The 18,925-nt window shown below is 44.3% G+C and overlaps 3 protein-coding genes across 3 annotated transcripts; 2 read left to right on the top strand and 1 right to left on the bottom strand.

The window, feature by feature from the left end:
• The first annotated feature begins 1,525 nt into the window (after positions 1-1,525).
• On the top strand, positions 1,526-2,417 carry LOC147961308 (uncharacterized). Its single transcript, XM_048683520.2, has 3 exons — positions 1,526-1,900; positions 1,973-2,030; positions 2,285-2,417. Exons 1-3 carry the CDS (start codon positions 1,660-1,662, stop codon positions 2,286-2,288), a joined length of 303 nt encoding a protein of 100 aa, XP_048539477.2. The 5' UTR covers positions 1,526-1,659; the 3' UTR covers positions 2,289-2,417.
• LOC125518692 (uncharacterized) lies at positions 2,249-12,029 on the top strand. Its single transcript, XM_087531523.1, has 4 exons — positions 2,249-2,386; positions 2,715-3,637; positions 8,307-11,053; positions 11,149-12,029. Exons 2-4 carry the CDS (start codon positions 3,493-3,495, stop codon positions 11,749-11,751), a joined length of 3,495 nt encoding a protein of 1,164 aa, XP_087387649.1. The 5' UTR covers positions 2,249-2,386; positions 2,715-3,492; the 3' UTR covers positions 11,752-12,029.
• A 2,978-nt stretch (positions 12,030-15,007) lies between these two features.
• LOC147961307 (uncharacterized) lies at positions 15,008-16,094 on the bottom strand. Its single transcript, XM_087531524.1, has 3 exons — positions 16,029-16,094; positions 15,810-15,953; positions 15,008-15,535 (listed from the first exon to the last, which is right to left on the bottom strand). The coding sequence occupies exons 1-3, from the start codon at positions 16,092-16,094 to the stop codon at positions 15,008-15,010; spliced, it is 738 nt and encodes a 245-aa protein (XP_087387650.1).
• Positions 16,095-18,925: the final 2,831 nt, after the last annotated feature.

The following is an 18,925-nucleotide window of genomic DNA, read 5'->3' as shown; positions in this document are numbered from 1 at the left end:
CTAAAAAAAGAGCAATTTGATAAAATGACACACTTTTTCTTGTACTTTGATCCAATGGCACGACTTTCTTTTTATTAGATTAAATAGCACACTTTTCATTCATAGCTGGATAAAATGGTACAAACTGAGTTTTTCCTCCTTTTCTAAGTCTGAGCCCACACGTCATAATACTTTGGACGAATTTGCCCTTCTGTCTGGTCAACCGGTTCCATTGAAACAGAGGAAAGGAGACTATGCCAAAAAAGATCAGAGGAGACGAATGACCCAGAGAAACGATCAAAACAAAGACGAACGATCCCGAGGAGACTCACAGGTTCCCTCCCATCCCGTCTCTCCCTTCATCTCTCTCTATTATATATCTCTCTCTCCTTCTAATTCGATTCAATAAGCATGTAAATTAAAGCTAAATTTCTTCAGGACCGGGCATCAATACAAGCTGAATTTCTTCACAAGAAAAAGCATCTGTAGCTTTTAGACAGCTGAACGGGCAATCAAAATTAAAAGCTAAATTCAGGCCAGCGGCATGAGTTTCATCAGGTAGACTGCTAAAGCTAGCACTACAGCGGCGAGCAGCTACAACCAACTACAACTGCAAGCAGCTACGAACACGTGCTACAGTCAGGACTCGAACATGTCCAGCGAGGGACCTGGACTACGACGCGCTGCAGGGAACTTGAAGTGGCGGCACCCTTCTTCTCCTGCATGGGTGAGGGAGGGGCCGGAGCGTGGTGGACGGCGGCGCCCTTCTTCTCCGACACGCCAAGGGAGCAGTCAGAGTGCGGCGGACAGCAGAGCGTCCTCCACAGGAACGGGCGCGGCGCGGTGAGGTGGTGGCGCCAGGGAGTAGCGGCGAGGATTCATAGTTGTGGGGAAGAAGCACACCGAACCAGTAGCGGCGAGGATTTATAGCTGTGCTTGGCTCCGAACCAGTTGACCAAGAAGAAAGGGCAAAATAGTCCAAAATATTATGACTTGTGTGCCCAGACTTGAAAAGGGAAAAAAGACTCAGTTTATGTCATTTTATCCAGCTATGAATCAAAAGTGTGTTGTTTAATCCAATAAAAAAAATATGCCATTGGATCAAAGTACGAGGAAAAGTGTGCCATTTTATCAAATTGCTCTAAAAAAAAATCCCCTCGTCCGATCCCGTCGCCGCTGCTGCCTACCCCGCCTTCTACCGGTGCGCTACCACTCCCGCCTCCTTCTGGCGCGCCGTCATCCCCGCCTCCTACCGGCGCGCCGCCGGACCCTCCTTCTTCCCTGGAGCGCCGCCACCCCGCTGCCCTCGCCATCTTCCCGAGCGCGCCGCTGCCGCTGTCTTCCCCAGAGCGCCACCGCCCCGCCACCCCCGCCCACGGGACCAGTGGTCCCATCGTCGGTCTCCCCCCACCCAGATCTGCCGGAGGCGCACCGGATCCTGCCTCACGGCCGGTTCCCGCGACTCGGCCGCCGCCCCAACCGCTGGAGCAGCCGAACACCTCCACTAGGTGCCCCGGCGGTTTGGACCCCCACCTGGCCCCTCCCTCGAACCCCGCGAGCCTCCGCCCCGACCTACTTCCCGCGCGAGGTCACCTCCGCCTCCTCCTGGCGCACCGCCGCCCCCACCATCTCCACCTCCGCCTCCGCCGATGCCTCCTTCTCCACCTCCGTTCGCAAGCGATGGCGGCCGCGGTCTTCACCCCCAGCCACCATGGCTGCAGATCCACCCACGGCCGGTCGTCTAAGCTTCAAGCATGGATGGATGGATTCAGGAAGGTATCCTTCCTCCCTGGGTGGAGCGAGCTGCAGATCCCGTCCGGTCCTCCGGAACCGGCCATCTCCGCCTCCTCCTCGCCGCCGCCGCTGGGGATCACGTCTTCACCAAACGCGAGCTCCGCCCCATCCGACCGACCGCAAAGGGGTGAGTTTTCTTCATCCCGAACCCTCCTGATTTGCTTACTGCACTGTGAGAACTCAAGCTTTTCTTCTTCAGAGATAGGACATGGCGGAAACAAAACTGCACGGCGATGTGCATTTCTGCAACACATCAGGTCTACATTTTCCATTGCCCTGGACTTATGGCTATCTGATTGTAAAGAACAAGAGTAGAAAATATAGACATGCGTCTTCACGTGTGTGCATTAAATTTGTTTTGATTCTGTTAATATATTTTTGTTGCAGACGGAAGAAAAAGCAACATGAAGTTCCTGTCTCCATCAAACTGCTTTCACTTATATTCTGCCGAATTTCTTCCTTCTATGGGACTGTACATAGGGATTATCTACAAGGGTTATGTCCTTTCCAGGTAGATTATCTTATAGGACGGGCGAAATGCAACAGAAGAAGCTCCTCCGCTGCTACTCGCCAAACTCCAAGCAAAAAGGACCTTCCACTTTCCTTGCTAATGGTGAGCAACTCAAAGATGTCTAAAAGGTTACGCTTAATATTTACCCTCCGTATCTTATTTACTTGACCATTACATGTATAGATACTTTCAGAGAACATGTATATATAGCTGCAGATCCTGCATTTACTTGACCTCTTTCTCTGTCAGGTAAATTACCATGGTACTTATCTAATGCGATTTGTAAAGTTTTACCAATCTGGTGAGCATATGAGACTGCAATATTGTGTTCACTCTCAGGATTAAACTGCTTGCTGTGTAATTCGCCTCTTATTATTTCCATGAAATAACAGTAGTTTTCTTGTCTAACTTCATTTGATTTTGCATGCAGGAGGATATTCAATACCAAGATTTATGATTTGGCATAAGTGAGATGACATACAAGTGAGTTTAAGTCGTGAGAGTGAAATAGCAACAGTTTAATTATCATACCGCCGGCAACTGCACCTCAACTGCGGAAAAAGAAATCTTGAAGAACCAAGACCACCACCAGCTGGAAGAAGGTAAAAATCCTTTTTTTTTCTTCTCCCTCATTTGATTTCCATTTCCTCGCAGCTCTAGGTAATTTCGTGACCTACCTCTTGGTAAGTCACCTATCTGCAGAATGCATATTGTGTCAGATATACAGTGAAAAAACACCACAATGCAAGTGTCAGATCCTGTTCTTGGTGCAATTTTGCAACTATGTTCTGGACTGTAAGCAACTGCTTCATGTTAAACTAAAGCTCCAATCAGGCTTGTGGCTCTTTTGTTTACATTATGAGTAGTTGTTCTTATAAGATGTTCGTTATCTAGGTAAAACTTGGGAACATGTATGGATGGACAATACTATATGGATTTGGTCATTTTATTGACTAATTATACAGCGTATGAACTTATAGAGTTTAGAGTTGTTTATCCTGTTCTAATGCTGGAGTTAAAAGTTTCATGTAGCTAATGCCATCATCTTTATAATAGAGCGGCAACATACTCCGTAAGTTTTCACCCTACTCTAGGAAGCCATTTCATCAGTTTTTGGCTTCTGACACACTCGGAGCAACAAATTTTGTGCTGCTAATTGTACTGTCCTCTCTGTTCTCTCTCTTTGCACTTACTTGTGATTTTTGCTTATGTCCGCGTACAGATTTCATCCAGGAAATTTAGTCCTAGGGACTTTGATATACAATGATACACCAAAGCAAGCAAAGAAGCCAAAAGAAGTTAAATGTTTTTACCTGCTGGCATCCGATGAGCAGTTGCAGGTGTCAACCATAGGTAATTCTTGTAAGATACTTTCACATTTCTCTAATTTACTTAAGTAAATCTTCATCAGTTTGGCTTTAGGTGAAAATGCCTGCTTGAGAATTTAGGGAAAATTACATATTACCTTTAGAGCTTTCAGTTCATGAAGTAATTGACCTCGTTTTTGCTTGTTTATTCTGTAGTATTGTTATATGAAGTGAGAGTTGCATGTGCTTATCTGAAGCTTATACTAATAATTTGCCTCCCTAATTGTGGCTGATCTGGAGCTCATACCCATGTTGGGTGAGTATCTCCCTCTCTGTTTGTTGGGCTGTCGGCAGCTCCTTTTTGCTGCGTCTCTGTATACTATAACCACTATCCCTAAAATAAGTAAACTATAACCACACTCTTTGATCATATTATTTAGAAGAAAAAAGATTAGAGCTGCATTTATTCATATTAATGTAGACTGGGCCTGATCCAAGAAATAGAAGACTTATACATTGATTGCATCCACCGATAAAATCCCAAATGTGTGTGGGCAAGACTATCTTCGTGTTTTCATAATATAAAAAATAGTAGGTAAGTGTCAATCTGTTGCTGGTTCAGAATTTGATAAGGTTGAAAACTTTGTATGAAAATCTTTGTAATTCTTTTGAGTTGTGGAAGAGACAGCTGGGATGACTTTGATAATATGCATTGGATGGCGGAGGACGAAAAATAAATAAGGTGGGGCGGCTCTGAAGCATAAAAAAATTCCAATGGAAAACGAAAGTAGTTCATGCACACTAAAATGCACACAAATACGTTTTAAAATCATGCTATTGTCCGGTCATTTTCTCAAAATGACACTAAAATTTGAATAATAATTACTTCTCTCCTTTTGTCTTCCATTTTCCCGTCCAGTACATTTTGAGAAGACACACAGCAGCCGCTAAATTTTTTGAGAAGACGAACCATGGAGATTGGAGATGAAGAGCTGATCGCCGCCCCTGTGTACCTATTCTGATTGGAGTTCTTATTACAGTTACATGATCATGTGACAGCATGGCATCGGACAACACGGCCTTCACCTTAATGCACCCCAAAGGTGGTCATCGCCGAAGCACGCCAAGGGTGAGCCATAACCATACCGTTGACCCACCGGCGTGGTGAGGACAAATTGCATAGTATCATGTTTTTTCAGTTAAATCCTGAGAACAGAAAGACGTATCTAACACAGTATGTAAAATTTGTAAGCTCATATGAAAATAGCTGAGATCAAATTAGGTAAGCACGTTCTTGCAAGCGATGTATTTTCTCACTTACGAGAATTACCAGTTGCATATATAATATACTGTAGTAGCCTATATTCATGCACTCTCATTTTTGCTGAACAATTCATGATCAATACTGGATTTTTTTAAAGGAAGCCACTTCAACTTAGTTTGAGCTCTCATGTTGTCGAATGAATCAGCAAATATGTTATCTGTGGCTTTTATAAATTGACACAATGTTTCTGATTTCCAACATAACAAAATTATATGTTTCGTTCAGTCAGGTTTTTTACCCCATTATGTAATCGGCTCATGTGACAATAGTATCTTCATTGTTCTTCTCATGACCATTTCCAAACTCAGGCTGGCCGATTTACATGAAATTAATTCCCTCAGTTGTGGTGGCAAATATAATACACATAATCCATATTGTTATGCACTAGCGTGTGTGTGTGAAATAGATAGATTATGGTCACGTACCCAATAAAATGGATATGTGTGTGTGTTAGAGAGAGAGAGGGGAGAGGGGGAGAGAGTGAGGAAGAGGGAGGGAGAGAGTGTGTGTGTGAGGATTTGATTGTAGAAAAGGTCGTCAATGTCACTTGATATGTATGGGAATGTTAAATGTAATATTAACATAATTTATTTTAAACTCTTAAAGTTAATACGGTCCTGTTGCAACGCACGGGCGTTCTTCTAGTACGAGTAATTAACAAGAAGATATCCGTATCCTCCCATGTGCTGCGAGCTCACATGTTGTCAGATGGATATAGTGGAAAAAAATAAAATATCTGATCAACGACCAACCGTGGTCCCTGGGAATCTACTTCTAGTTACGGCACATTTATCCCGTTTGTGCTTACTACTGTCTTGCTAAGTCTCAGCTGATACTATATCCGTAGAATTTTTTATTCAGATCCGTGCAGAAAAATTTAAATTTTTTCTTAGTTGTGTGTGTGTTCTTTTTAGAAAACTTACGATCTATTTATCTTCAATCATGAAAGTACAACGAACACCAGAAATAATAAAATTTACATCCAGATCCGTAAACCACCTAGCGATGACTACAAGCATTGAAGCGAGCGCGCCGCCGTTATCGCCCGTCTCTCGCCGGAGTCGGGCACAACTTGTTGTAGTAGATAGTCGGAAAGTTGTCGTGCTAAGACACCATAGGACTAGCGCACCAAAACAGCAATTGTCGTCAACAAAGAATAACATGGATCGAAATGATCCAACCCGAAGGCACACGAACATAGATGAATAACAACCAGATCCGAGCAAATCCATCGTTGATGAATTCGCCGGAGACATACCTCCACACGCCTACCAACGATGCTAGACGCGCTACTGAAACGGGGGTGAGAGGGGGAGACCTTTATTCCATCTTCAGCGGCAGGGAGCTGCCGCCATCTCTTCTTCCTGAGCAGGACTCAAACCCTAACAAAACGCAAAGGAACGACTAACAACAAAGCCCTTTCGCCGGCTCTTGCTAGGATCCACTGCGCCCCCATGACCCTAGGGCCACTGGAGACGAGACGGACCTGCAACGGTGCTGGCGAGAGGCACGAACCCTTGCTTTGTTTTGGAGGAGGAGAAGGCGGCGGCCGGGGTTCTTTTTTTCCCACTTGACTAAGACTTGGTTAAATATCAGTTGCCTGAGACCTGATCACACCTCTTACTAAACTAGTCAGTACCAGTACTATGGCTCCTTTGATTCAATGAAATTTCATAAGATTTTTTGGAAGATTTGAACCCTTAGAAAAAAATTGTGATGCTTGTTTGATTCGTAGGATTGGCATCCTTAGGAATTCTTCCATAGGATCCATTTGTATTATATTTAGAGGAAATTTTACATTCACTCAAACCTCTTTATAGAATTCCTTTATTTTTTGCGCTATCAAACATTCTTTCAAACCATGTAGGATACTATGGGATATGCCATTCTATTTCTGCATTTTTTCTATTCCTTCATTTTGACAAGGAGCTGTTTGGATTGTGACTATCTTTGCCATATGTTGCCACATGATTTTAGCCACACTGGCCACACTTGCCTTAGTTGAGTTGTTTAAATTGTTAGCCACACTTTGACTTGACTAAAGGAATCTTGTCACACTTTTTGTGTCTATAACATATGGGGTTCATTGCTCATAAAAAAATATTGCCTTAGATATAGCTAGAACCAAACACCTATCTAACTTGATCAAATTTGCCTAAGGCAAAGTGTGGCAAGGTGTGGCTAGGAACCAAACAGCCCTAACCTTAGGCAAATGCAGCAACATTGTATGGCAAAATGTAGCATGGTTAGGCCTAGAACCGAGCAGCCCCTAACGCCATGGCCCAACAAGCAATGTGCACACATACTAATTTCAGAGAGAGATCGTGTACGTGTACGTGGGAGCATCTCACTAAAAAAGGAGGTAAAAGCACCAGGAGTCCTACAACTTGCTCTCAATGTGATAGTTTAGTCCTACAACTTGAAAAATGACCCTACCCGGTCCCTGAACTTGCTCAAGATGTGCAAAACTAGTCCTGGCGAATCAGAGAGCGCCATGTGGACTCGTGGGTGCGCACCCGGTCAGCCCGTGCTGTTTTGCAAATAACCCCCTGGAGTTGCTCTCAATCAACCCGCACTACCAGCACCAGAGCACCTGAATTTATTAACCGCATTTAATCTATCGAGGGGGGAACTCCTGTGGCTTATCGCAACTCATTCTTCTCCATCCTTGTCTCTGTCGGTGCTGGAGCGGCCGTTGCTGACGTCAACAACAATGGCTGCCTCGCCGGAGCAGTTCCGCGGAGATGTGCCGCCTCCGTCGGCTCATCTGGTCCGGCCGCCTGCAGTCATTCCTCCAGACTATGGTGAGCTCCTCCGAATTGCATCTTCTCTCTCTGTTCCGTTTCTTGATTGTGCCGGCCACAGTACGGCCTCGTACGGCGGATCCGTGCCCTTGGGGAAGCTGATTCAAGCTTGTTAGTTGCTTCGATCTAGCCAAGTGGCAATCCTATCAAGTGCGCTTGGGGTTATGAGCGATGCATTTAGTCTAGGGTTTACTCTTCGTCGTTATGGGTTTGGTGAAGAAGGTGTGGTTTTTGCATGAAGCTAGGGTTATGAGCTATGTTCTACTTCTTGTGTGAGATTGACATGTTGTGTTCTGTACTGTACATTGGGTTACCATGCTATGGTTTTGGTGAAGTAGATATAATAAATCTGAATGTGTAATTTATATGAATTTGTTTTGCATGCAGTACATGTTCAGTTAAGTATTACTGAATTTTTAACTGACTTTGTGCAGTTTATTTAAAGTTAACTGAATTTTGCACTGAATGTATCTACTTTTTATATGCAGTACATGTTCAGTTAAGTTAACTGTATTTTTAACTGAACTTGGGCAGTTCATGTTCAGTTAACTGAATTTTAACTGAATATCTCTCTTTTTGGTATGCAGTGTGTGACTCAGCAATGGGAAAGAGTGTTCACACTCCTTTCTTTACACTTGAGCTAGAACATGGTGGTCTTTTCTGTGGATCTATCACTGCCCCAGAGTATTATAACTCTTCTTTGGAGGTCCTTGACTATGTTGATGCTTGCACATTTTCATATGCAGTCTTAGAAGAACACCTAAAATGGTTGGGATATCCTGCCAATGAGCACATTATTTACTGGTGTTTACCTGAGAAAACACTTTTAGATGGCTTGGTGAGAATTAAGGGTGATGAGGATTTGCAGCATCTTATCACAGCTAGTGCTCAGCACAAAGTTCTTGCAATTATGGTTGACCATGTAGACTTCATCTGCAATTTCAGAGAAGATTTGATAATAAAGCTGCCATCTGTTGTAAACCATGTCAGAATGGGCAACTCAATTGTTGGTGCAAGCAGTGCATCATGTGGTCAGAGCATTATTTCAGTGAATGTTGAAGATCCAATTTCAGAGGTTGCAGTTGATGGGACAACAGAAGATGATGTTCTGACAGATTTGCTTAATTCTGTTGCTGACCCAAATTTGCTGACATACTGTGCAGAGCCTGACCTATTTATAAGTGCAGAGCAAGACCTCCTTAATTGTGCACAGCCAGACCAGGTTAATGCTGTAGAGACAAATGTGATTGTTGCTGCTGCAGATCCAAATTTGCAACCTGAAAATGATGTGCTGTCAGATTCAGATTTCAGTGACAGTGATTATGAAATAGATGATGGAGATGATGATCTTTATGAAGAAAACATTGACTTTGATGTTGATGAAGAGGCTGAGCAAGAGGAGGTAGAGGTTGAGCCTGACTATGTCCTTGAAGATGAAGATCTCAACCTCTCCACACAAGCACAAGATCAACTGAAGTACAAATTCAGAGCTTTCAATTCCAAGGTGGACATGAAATCCCCTGTTTTTAAACTAGGTATGGTATTTGCTGATGTGGTTGAGTTGAGGAAAGCTCTCAAGGCCTATTCAACAAAGAACAGAGTGCAGATCAAGAAGCTTAAGAATGACAAGATCAGATTGGAGGCAGTTTGTCAGGGTGGTGGTTGCCCATGGGTGCTTAGGGCTGGAAATGACAACAGGACTGGAGGTTTTGTCATCAAGGCATATAATGGATTGCATAAGTGCCAGAAGAAGTGGAAGTTAAAGGATATGACAGCAAAATTCCTATGCAACTTTTTCATTGATGAGTTCAGAGATGACCAGAAGATGTCCATTGGAACATTTTCAAGGAAAATAACAAAGGAATTCAATGTTACTTCTAATAGATGGAAGCTTGCTAGGGCTAGGAAGCAAGCACTTAAGGAGATACATGGTGATGAGGAAGAGCAGTTCAGCAGGCTATGGGATTATGGGCATGAGCTAAGGAGCAAAAACCCTGGGTCTACATTTCTGCTAACAACTACACTTGTCAAAGATACAAAATTTCCAATGGGCAGAAAATGTTTGAAAACATTATATTGGTCATATGATGCTTGTAAGAGAGGATGGCTAAAGGGCTGCAGGCCTATTCTCTTTATTGATGGTTGTCATATGAAAACAAGGTTTAAAGGAGTGCTCCTTAGTGCTGTTGGAATTGATCCTAATGACTGCATATTTCCCATTGCAATGGGCTGGGTGGAAGTAGAATGCAAAGGTTCATGGGAGTGGTTTTTGACCACTCTAAAAGATGATCTAAATATTACAAACACAGCTCCTTTCACAGTTATGAGTGACAAGCAGAAAGGGTTAATAATTGCTGTGCACAAGGTTTGGCCAGATGCAGAACACAGGTTTTGTGTGAGGCATATTTACCAAAATTTTAATGAGAAGCACAAAGGAGAGGTACTGAAGCAAGATCTGTGGGCTATTGCAAGATCACCAAACAAGGTAAAATGGAGAGAGAACTGTCAGAAAATGGATGATCACTGCCAAGCTGCCTTCCACTGGACTGAGAGGCTTGAGCCAAACACATGGTGCAAGGTATTCTTCAGGGATTTTCCCAAATGTGACATCCTGCTTAACAACAACTCTGAAGTGTTTAACAGCTACATTCTTGATGGCAGAGAGATGGCAGTGCTTAGTATGCTTGAATATATCTTCTACAAGATCATGCACAGGCTAGTGAGTAAACAAAGGGAAGCTATAGAAAAGTGGGTAGGCCAGAGAATATGCCCAAAGATTCAGAAGAAATTGGATAAGAATACAGAGTTTGCTGCAAACTGCCATGTATCTGAAGCTGGACAACAATTGTTCAAAGTACAGTCTGGTAACAATTGTTACACAGTGGATCTTACTTTGCACACATGTGATTGCAGAAGATGGCAGTTGTCAGGAGTACCATGTGGTTATTGTATAGCATGTTGCAGGGAGGAGAGGATTGACCCAGAGATAATGGTTCATGACTGCTACACAGTCCAGACATATCTCAAGGCATATGGGTACACTCTTGTTCCTCTTGCAGACCCAAAGCATTGGGAGAAACAGAATGGGTACAAGGTGCATCCACCAGTGTTTACTAAACAGTTGGGAAGACCCAAGAAGAATAGGAAGAAAGCACCAGAGGAGAAGATCAAGAATGGTGTTAGGGTTCTGAACAGAAAAGGTGTGACAATGCACTGCTCAATTTGTGGCAGAGCTGATCACAACAGGAAGGGGCACTACAAATGGCTGGAAAGTCTCATTCAAGATGGGATAGAGGTGGTTGATGAAAGCTATGATGACCCTACCTTTCTTCAGGTATAGCAAGCACTTAACTACATATGTCATTGTACTGCATTTGTACTGTACTTATGTCATTGTAGAACTTAATGTGCTTAAATGAATCTGTGCAGAACATTTTCCCAAACAATGTAGATCCTCTGTTGGATCCAATTGATTCACCAACAAGTATGGTTTTCACCATGGCTCAAAGGGAAATTTCTACAAGAGCTCCTCAAAGGGCATATGGCCCATTACCACAGCAGTCTGCCTTTGTTGCTGCTGGTGGTGCTGCAATACCTCAGCCAGTGATCACCACAGAGATGCTCATTGGTAGACAGACAAGGGTAAACACAATAGCTCAAAGAGAAGAAGGAAGAGCAAATAAAAGACAAAGAAATGCACCTCCAGGCAGAGGAAGAGGAGCAGATTCAGCTGCAGGCAGAGGCAGAGGTGCAGCTCCAGCTGCAGGCAGAGGAAGAAGTGTAACTCCAGCTGCAGGCAGAGGAAGAGGTGCAACTCCAGCTCCAGGCAGAGGAAGAGGTGCAGCTCCAAATGCAGGTAGAGGAAGAGGTGCTGCTCCAGATGCAGGCAGAGGAAGAGGTGCTGCTCCAGTTGCAGGAAGATCAAGTGTTCCAGGTGAGAGGGCATGGTGGCTGTTTTTTGGAGATCAGATTCAGAGGCAAATATCTCATCTCAATGCACCTGCTGAAGATCTGAATGCACCTGCTCCCTGATTAGCTGGCTGTTGCAATTGCCATTTTTTTGTAAAGGCCTAGACTGATGTAACTTTAAGACTGGCCTATTAAGTATGCCAAACAGTGGCATGAAGTGGCAAGATTTGCCTTCTTTTGGTGGCAAAACTAGTTAATGCCTGAATGTGCTCAGTGACCTAGTTAACTGAATTTGCCCTCATTGTGCTGTTCTAGTTAACTGAATTTTAATGCATGTTGTTCTAGTTATCTGAATTTTTTGCCTGCTCTTCTAGTTAACTGAATGTGCATAATGATGTTGTTCAATAAAATAAAATAAAAATATTCTTCTACTTATGTGAATGTGCACAATGAGCTAGCTAACTCAATGTGCACAATGATGTAGTTTCAAAAAAAATTGCCCGGGGCTCGAACCCAAGACCTGGGGTTTATAACGTTGCGTGCAATGCCAGTGGGATAGAGCTAGTGATTTGTTCTAATAGCACCTCTGGATATACATATTGTAACTTTTGTGGTCCTGCAGTTAAGCATGCGTTACGGCCTCTATCTGACGATCGAGCACACCGTAGCGTAGTCGTTTCGGTTTCCTCACTTTAAGACATGGTGACCTGCCGTTCTCCCTCTCCACTCACCGCTCGCACACCCCACTCCTCCACCACTCCGCCAACCACCAAAAAAACCACGCCACTCACCGTCTCGACGACCATGCCACCGCCGCCGCCATGGACCAGAGTCTCGGATGGCAGAAAGCCGTCGAAGAGTTGGCCGGCGACAACCCCGAGCTTCGCGCGCAATACAGAGAGATCGCGCGGTGGTTCCCAAGTGTTCAGATGATGAAGATCCACGCACGCGGTCTCGTCAAGGTGATGACGGATGCTGAGAAGCGTCGTGCCTTCCCCGACGGCATCAACGTTCCTCCGGCGACCATCCTCCTCTGGGCAATGCGCGAGGTTCAGCGCTCCCCTGACCCCAGGCAGCGGGCCCGCTGGTGGATGTACCGCTCATCCACCACGGCACCGGCCCAGCCGGATGCAGAGCGCGTTGCGTCCAGGACCGAGCACGTCCACGACTTCGTGCTTGCCCTGCCGGCGCCCGTCAACGCCACCTACTGGGACCGTCAAGGTCCGTCTGTCCTCTTCGGGCCTGACGACGACTCCGACGATGAGTCATCTGACGAGGAGGTGCTGGAGGTCGTCCTGTTGTCAGACGATGAGCCGAAGGTGCAGATCGTTGCGCCGGTCGGAGCCGCCATGGATGGTGGCCGCAACGTTCCCATTGAGGTGGACGACCTGCCAGATCTTCCTAAATCCGCTATCATCAAGCAGGAGGTTGAGGAGGAGGAGGTGGCGCCGGCTGTTCAGGAGGTTAGCAAGAAGAAGAAAGCAGCAGTGAAGAGGGCAGCTGTTCTAGAGGTGCGCCGCTCCGAGCGCCTGAAGCTGCTCAAGGACTGAAGTATGCTGCGTTTGCAAGAGGTGCTGCTTAGGTATGCTGTTATACCACAGCATATAAGTTAGAGATATGATGCTGTTAGGTAGGTATGCTGATATATATGACAGCATATAAGTTAGTAAGATGGGGCTGTTAGCTAGGTATGCTGCTATATCATCATAGCATCTAAGTTAGAACTCTTTTGGACATTCTATGGTTAGGTGTGCTACTATATACAACACATAAGTTATCTGTACTTATCTGAACATGCATGATGTTGGTATGCAATTGGACTGCTTCCAATCTTGCAAATGTGGTGTGCTGCACTGCTGTGATGCAAATGTTGCATACAGTACTGCTTTACTTGTTTCTTTCTCTTCTTTCTGCATGTGGAGCACTTACTATAAATAGCAATCTGTACATATGGCACCTCATACAGAAATTCAGGTTTCAGACTCATTTTTTAGTCAAAATTCAGTCTAGTTCAGACTGTTAAGTTAAAATTCAGTTAAGTTCAGACTGTTAAGTTAAAATTCAGTTAAGTTATAATTCCCTTTAGTAAGAATTCAGTTTGGTAAAACTTCAGTCTAGTTCAGACTGTTAAGTTAAAATCCAGTTAAGTTATAATTCCCTTTAGTAAGAATTCAGTTAACTTAAATTCAGAGTGTTAGTTATAATCTAGTTAAGTTCAAATTCCATTTAGTTAGAATTCAGAGTGTTAGTTATAATTCAATTAAGTTCAAATTCAGAGTGTTTATTACTTTGGAAACCAACAGTTGACTCTAACATTGGGCCTACCTACCACCATAAATCTAATGCCTACCTACCAACCACCATTTCTACTATATAAAGCACCCCCATTTGCCACAAACAACAGCCACAATCCCTTCTCCTCCCCCTAGCCGCCAGAGAAAACCCTAGGACAGATAGAGATGGATCTTGGAGAGGTCATCGATGAAGAAGAACAGGTGCCAAGGGTAGCCAGGCGCAGAGAGGCAAGAAGGAGGGAGAGAAGGAACCTAGCTCAGCGGATACTTGCAGCACGCAACCGCAAAGACATGGAGCAGTTCCATGAGGCATTCCCCCTTGGCTCCAACCCTAGTGATGATGATGTCATCCACTGGGCAAGGAGGAGGGCAAACTTCCATCCCTTTCAGGTGACTAGGATGAGGTGGAGTAGAATTCTGTATCCAGATGAATAAGTTTTTATGTGATGCAGTATCTAGATCCTCCTGGCTATTTGCAGTTAACTAAAGTTTTTATGTGATGCAGTATCTGGTTTTATTTGTCATGCAGTATCTACATGAATTCTATATCCAGATGAATAAGCTTTCATGTGATGCAATGTAATAAATCCTAGTTCCTCCTTCTTCTATGATATGTGATGTAGTGTATGGAATGTATGAAGTAACTTAATGAAATCCTGCATCTACCATTCTGTGATCCAAAATACCAGTGTATGCAACTTTCAGATAACTGAACAAATAACAGTTAACTGAACCATATTCAGTTAACATTGTATAGCAAACTTCAGTTAACTGCAAAAACAATCTTATACAAAAAATCTTATAAAATTTCATTGTATGAAACAATGTTCAGTTAACCAAAGAAATACTCACTTCACTGAATCTACATTCAGATAACTGAATAGTAGTTAAGTTCAACAGAAAAGCAATTCAGTTAACTGGCAGAGCATTGATAATCCAAATTCACTTAACCAAATTCAGATAACATAGTGCATGCTTGTTGATTGCAGCAAATAGTATAGTGCATCTGGATACAGGGTATCAAAGATAACCCAAATTAACTAAACAAGTCCACTGATAATCATTAACTAAACAAGTCCAGATGATCACTCAAATTCATCTAGCAGCTCCCTAACCTTCCTTATCTTGCACTTGATGTCCTCTTTATGCTTGAACAGGTCACCAATCATATACTCTAGCTTCTTAATCTCTTTCTTCAACACATCCCTTTCTTCCTTCAATTTGTCCCTCTCTTGCTTCATCTCATCCCTCTCTTTCTCTGCCTTAACCCTGACCACCTGATGAATGTTGGTCACTGATTTGTCAGCCATTCTCTTCTTCTCAAGTTCTAGCTTTAGGTCAGGCAGAGCTAGCCTTGTGTTGCCCAATTCAGTAATTGCCTGCTCTTTGTCAGCCACCATCTTAGCAAAATCAAGTTTAAAAAACCTCAGGTCTTTTTCCATGGCTTCCTTCTCTTTCACAACCCTAACATTTTCTTCAGCCTGAACAACAGCTTGCCTAATCCTGGATGTGACCTCATCTTCATACATGCCCCAGATCCTAGCTAGACTGGTCCTCAATTGTGGAGGCCACTTTGGGTCAACCCAATGCACATAGGGGCATTTAGGACCATCCTAAAATTGGTGAGGAAATGCATAATTCAGTTAACTGAAGAAAACACTGAATCAAAATGCAGTTAACTGGACAAAACTAACTTAACTGAATCAAAATTCAGTTAACTCACTGAATCAAGTTTCAGTACAACATGTCTGTTTGCACAAAAATACATATTTGAACAACTAAAATAAACTAAATGGCACAAAATGGCACAACAGATCAAGTTCAATATCAAATGAACTAGTACTACAGCACTACCATCTCAATCTACAACTACCAACATGTACTAACCTTTTGTGCACAACCCAGAAATCTTCTTCCACTGTCAACAGACTCAAATGCAACAAACTTCTCACACACTGCTTGGTGCTCACACCTATTAGGTAGATCTGCAGCAAGGCCTGCCCAATCGGTGCTCTCAATGGTGCGAGGACCCTAAAACAAAATCCGGTAAGAAATCGCATTTTTTAGAAACCCTAGATGCTCATTTGAACCTGGACAGGATCTCACCCGACTGGTGACTTCGTCGCCACTTGACGCGTACGAGCTCGATCCGGAATCACTCCATGAAACCATGGCCGCTAGCTTGCTTGGCGGCTGCGGCGGGCTGGACGGCGGCGAAGAGCTGCGGCGTCGAGCAGAGGAGCAAAGCAAGAAAACAGAGAGGGGAGTGAGCTGCGGGTTGTCTGGATCGGGGGGGGGCAGACCGTGGTCTCCTTTAATTAATTCAGGTGAAATGGTGGTAGTGCGGGTTGATTCCAAGCAACGGCAGGGGGGTCTTTGCAAAATGCGACGCGCTGACCGGGTGCGCACCCACGAGTCCACATGGCAAGCTCGGATTCGTCAAGACTTGATTTGCACATCTTGAGCAAGTTCAGGGACTAGGTAGGGTCATTTTTCAAGTTGTAGGACCAAACCATCACATTGAGAGCAAGTTCTAGGACCCCAGTGCTTTTATAACTCTAAAAAAAGGCACAGTGGGCAGTGGATTACCAGGGCCTAGCTGACAAGCGTTGCACACTTGGTAGCTGCAGCTGCCGGAAGAGAAGGTGGCACATACATGCATGCTTTTCTCGCGGAGATCGAAAAGAAAACAAGTGAGGCACACATTTGTAGCTAAGATCCATGTCGGGGACGGGCAGGTGCAACGAGACCCGGCCCGGCCAGCGGCAAGGATGTGGATGAGTGTGTGGAGTGGCACGCACCGTTCTTCGATCGTTTCTGCAATGATTGACGTGTTGCTCCTGTGTCGTGACTCTTGACCTGACCTGAAACCTGCGGAATCTATCTATCTATCTATCTATCACGAGCAGTAGCATGGCACCACACCTCGGTGGAGTGGAGTCGTCCGTCCGTCCGCCCGTCACCGGCCCGGCCGCTTTTACCTATGCGTCCCGTGTCAGCTTTACCACAACAGTCAAGGGCAGCAGAACCCAACAGCACATGCACACGCCAGAGTCGTAAGACCTCTGTACCGAATGGTAACATACGTACACAGTTCCAAGCTAGCTTGATGATCTTGCCGCAACTTGGCCCGAAAAACTAGCGGCCTTGCGGTTGCAGTGCGGCCGCTGATAGGCAACTGCTGGGTGTTTTGAGCTGCAGGTTTTTACTGGAGAGGTAAAAGCACTCGAGGTACCCTAACTTGTGTAGAATGTGATGTTTTAGTCTTAAACTTGCAAAATACAACTTCATCATATCTCAACTTGTATTGGATGTGATGATTTAGTCCCCGGCCTATCACAGCTCGACAAGTGGCAGCCATGTGGCTGGACGGTCATTGCCCGCACTTATGCAAGAAACACCCTGCCATCTTTTCTAATTAACCCGCAGTACAGAAGAGCAAATGAATTAATTCCACTTAGATTTCAACCAGGAGAAGCACAGTGTTGATTGTAAAAAGGAAAATAGAAAAACAATGAGCAAGCAACATGCAACATTTTGAGTCTGTTTCTGGGATCAGATGATGGATCGATGGCTAGCGTCCGCCTTATTATTTAAGGAGCTACACAGGTGAGCTAGGTGACGAAGAGAGTTGGCTCGAGTGCTGCACCGATAGTCTTGACCGATCAGATGGCTGTTGGGCCGACGGTTCCCCCTAGACCTTGGCACAACGAGAGGGGGGCCATCCCTGCGGTCCCAACCATGACAGGCAGAAGTACGTGCAGTTTTTTAAGGAATCTGCATAATATTTTGTTATTTGCACATACAGTTTCAGGCAAAAGTTGAAGAAAATTAGTAATATATATTGCATAAATACAGAAGCATCATATATATTGCAACGAGCGTTTGCTTCAAATCCTTTTGGTAGAACCGTAGAGGCCAAAAAAGCTTTTCTGCAGAGACAATCAATATATGCAGAAATTGCTCGCCTTTACCGTGCACATGCTTGCAAGCTTAGCAGCTTGTGTGAGCTGGAAACTGACTTAGTCAGTCAGGCACAATTATGCAGCCGGTAAAAGGAACAAATAATGAAAAGAGCCAACAAGAACTCACACAAAAGCAGCTCAATAATACCAGGACGTCTTCCATCATTCTTTATATTTTTTACTCCATGTCCAAAATTACTCCATTTATTATTTGCCACAGAAAATGAAATCACAAAGTCACAGCAGTACATTCAGACATTTACTCCATCAACAAACAGGTTGGCCGCTGGAGATAGGTAGGTAATTAAGCAGCTTACGCGGCAACCGGTTCAAGCCAAGAAAACATGAGGAACAGGCCAGCGGCCAATGCACGGCCCGAGCATGGATGATAGTAAAGCATGGATGAAAATGCAGCAACGGTACCTGAAACTTCAGTTGCAACTTGCCACTGTAACTGTAAAATGCAACGAATGCGTCGAGCACTAGCACCCCAACCACGACTGGCTCGGGGCATCCATCGCAGTCATGGTGCTCGTCCCAGTAGCCGTAGCCGTGTCCCTTGCGGCCGTAACCATCGTCGATGCACTGACTACCAGCACGCCCAGTACAGCTAAATATCTTTTTTTTTAAAACGGAGGCAAAAGATTTGCCTCATTGATTAATTAAGCAAAAGAGAATTGTCCAGTTAATTAACGAAAAATCAGACGAAAACCGATACAGACCAACACAGCTAAATATCTTGGACATTTTGCACTTCACCTTGAGGTTGGGCCTCAACGAGGGGACCCGGACCAGCAAGCTTATTCTGCACAGCCTATGCCGATGTCTTTGTGAATTCTTTCTGGACTAGCATTTTGCTACTTTTTCATGGACTTACAAATACAAGTCTGGGATACATCGTCCCAGCTGCAGCAGGTATTCCCTAGTGTTTTTGTTCTCGATTCCATTTCCGTGCTCAACGGACAGTTTTCTAGTATTGATCAACAGCACAAATTGAAACACAGTGCTGACAGTGGGTTGGTGTCACGCTCAAGACTT

The sequence above is a fragment of the Triticum urartu genome, chromosome 7A (assembly GCF_056163025.1).
Source record: "Triticum urartu cultivar PI428250 chromosome 7A, HENAU_Tu73, whole genome shotgun sequence".
Classification (NCBI taxonomy): Eukaryota; Viridiplantae; Streptophyta; class Magnoliopsida; order Poales; family Poaceae; genus Triticum; species Triticum urartu.
Note: the sequence above shows the minus strand (reverse complement) of the source record. Positions and strands in the feature narration are given on the sequence as shown.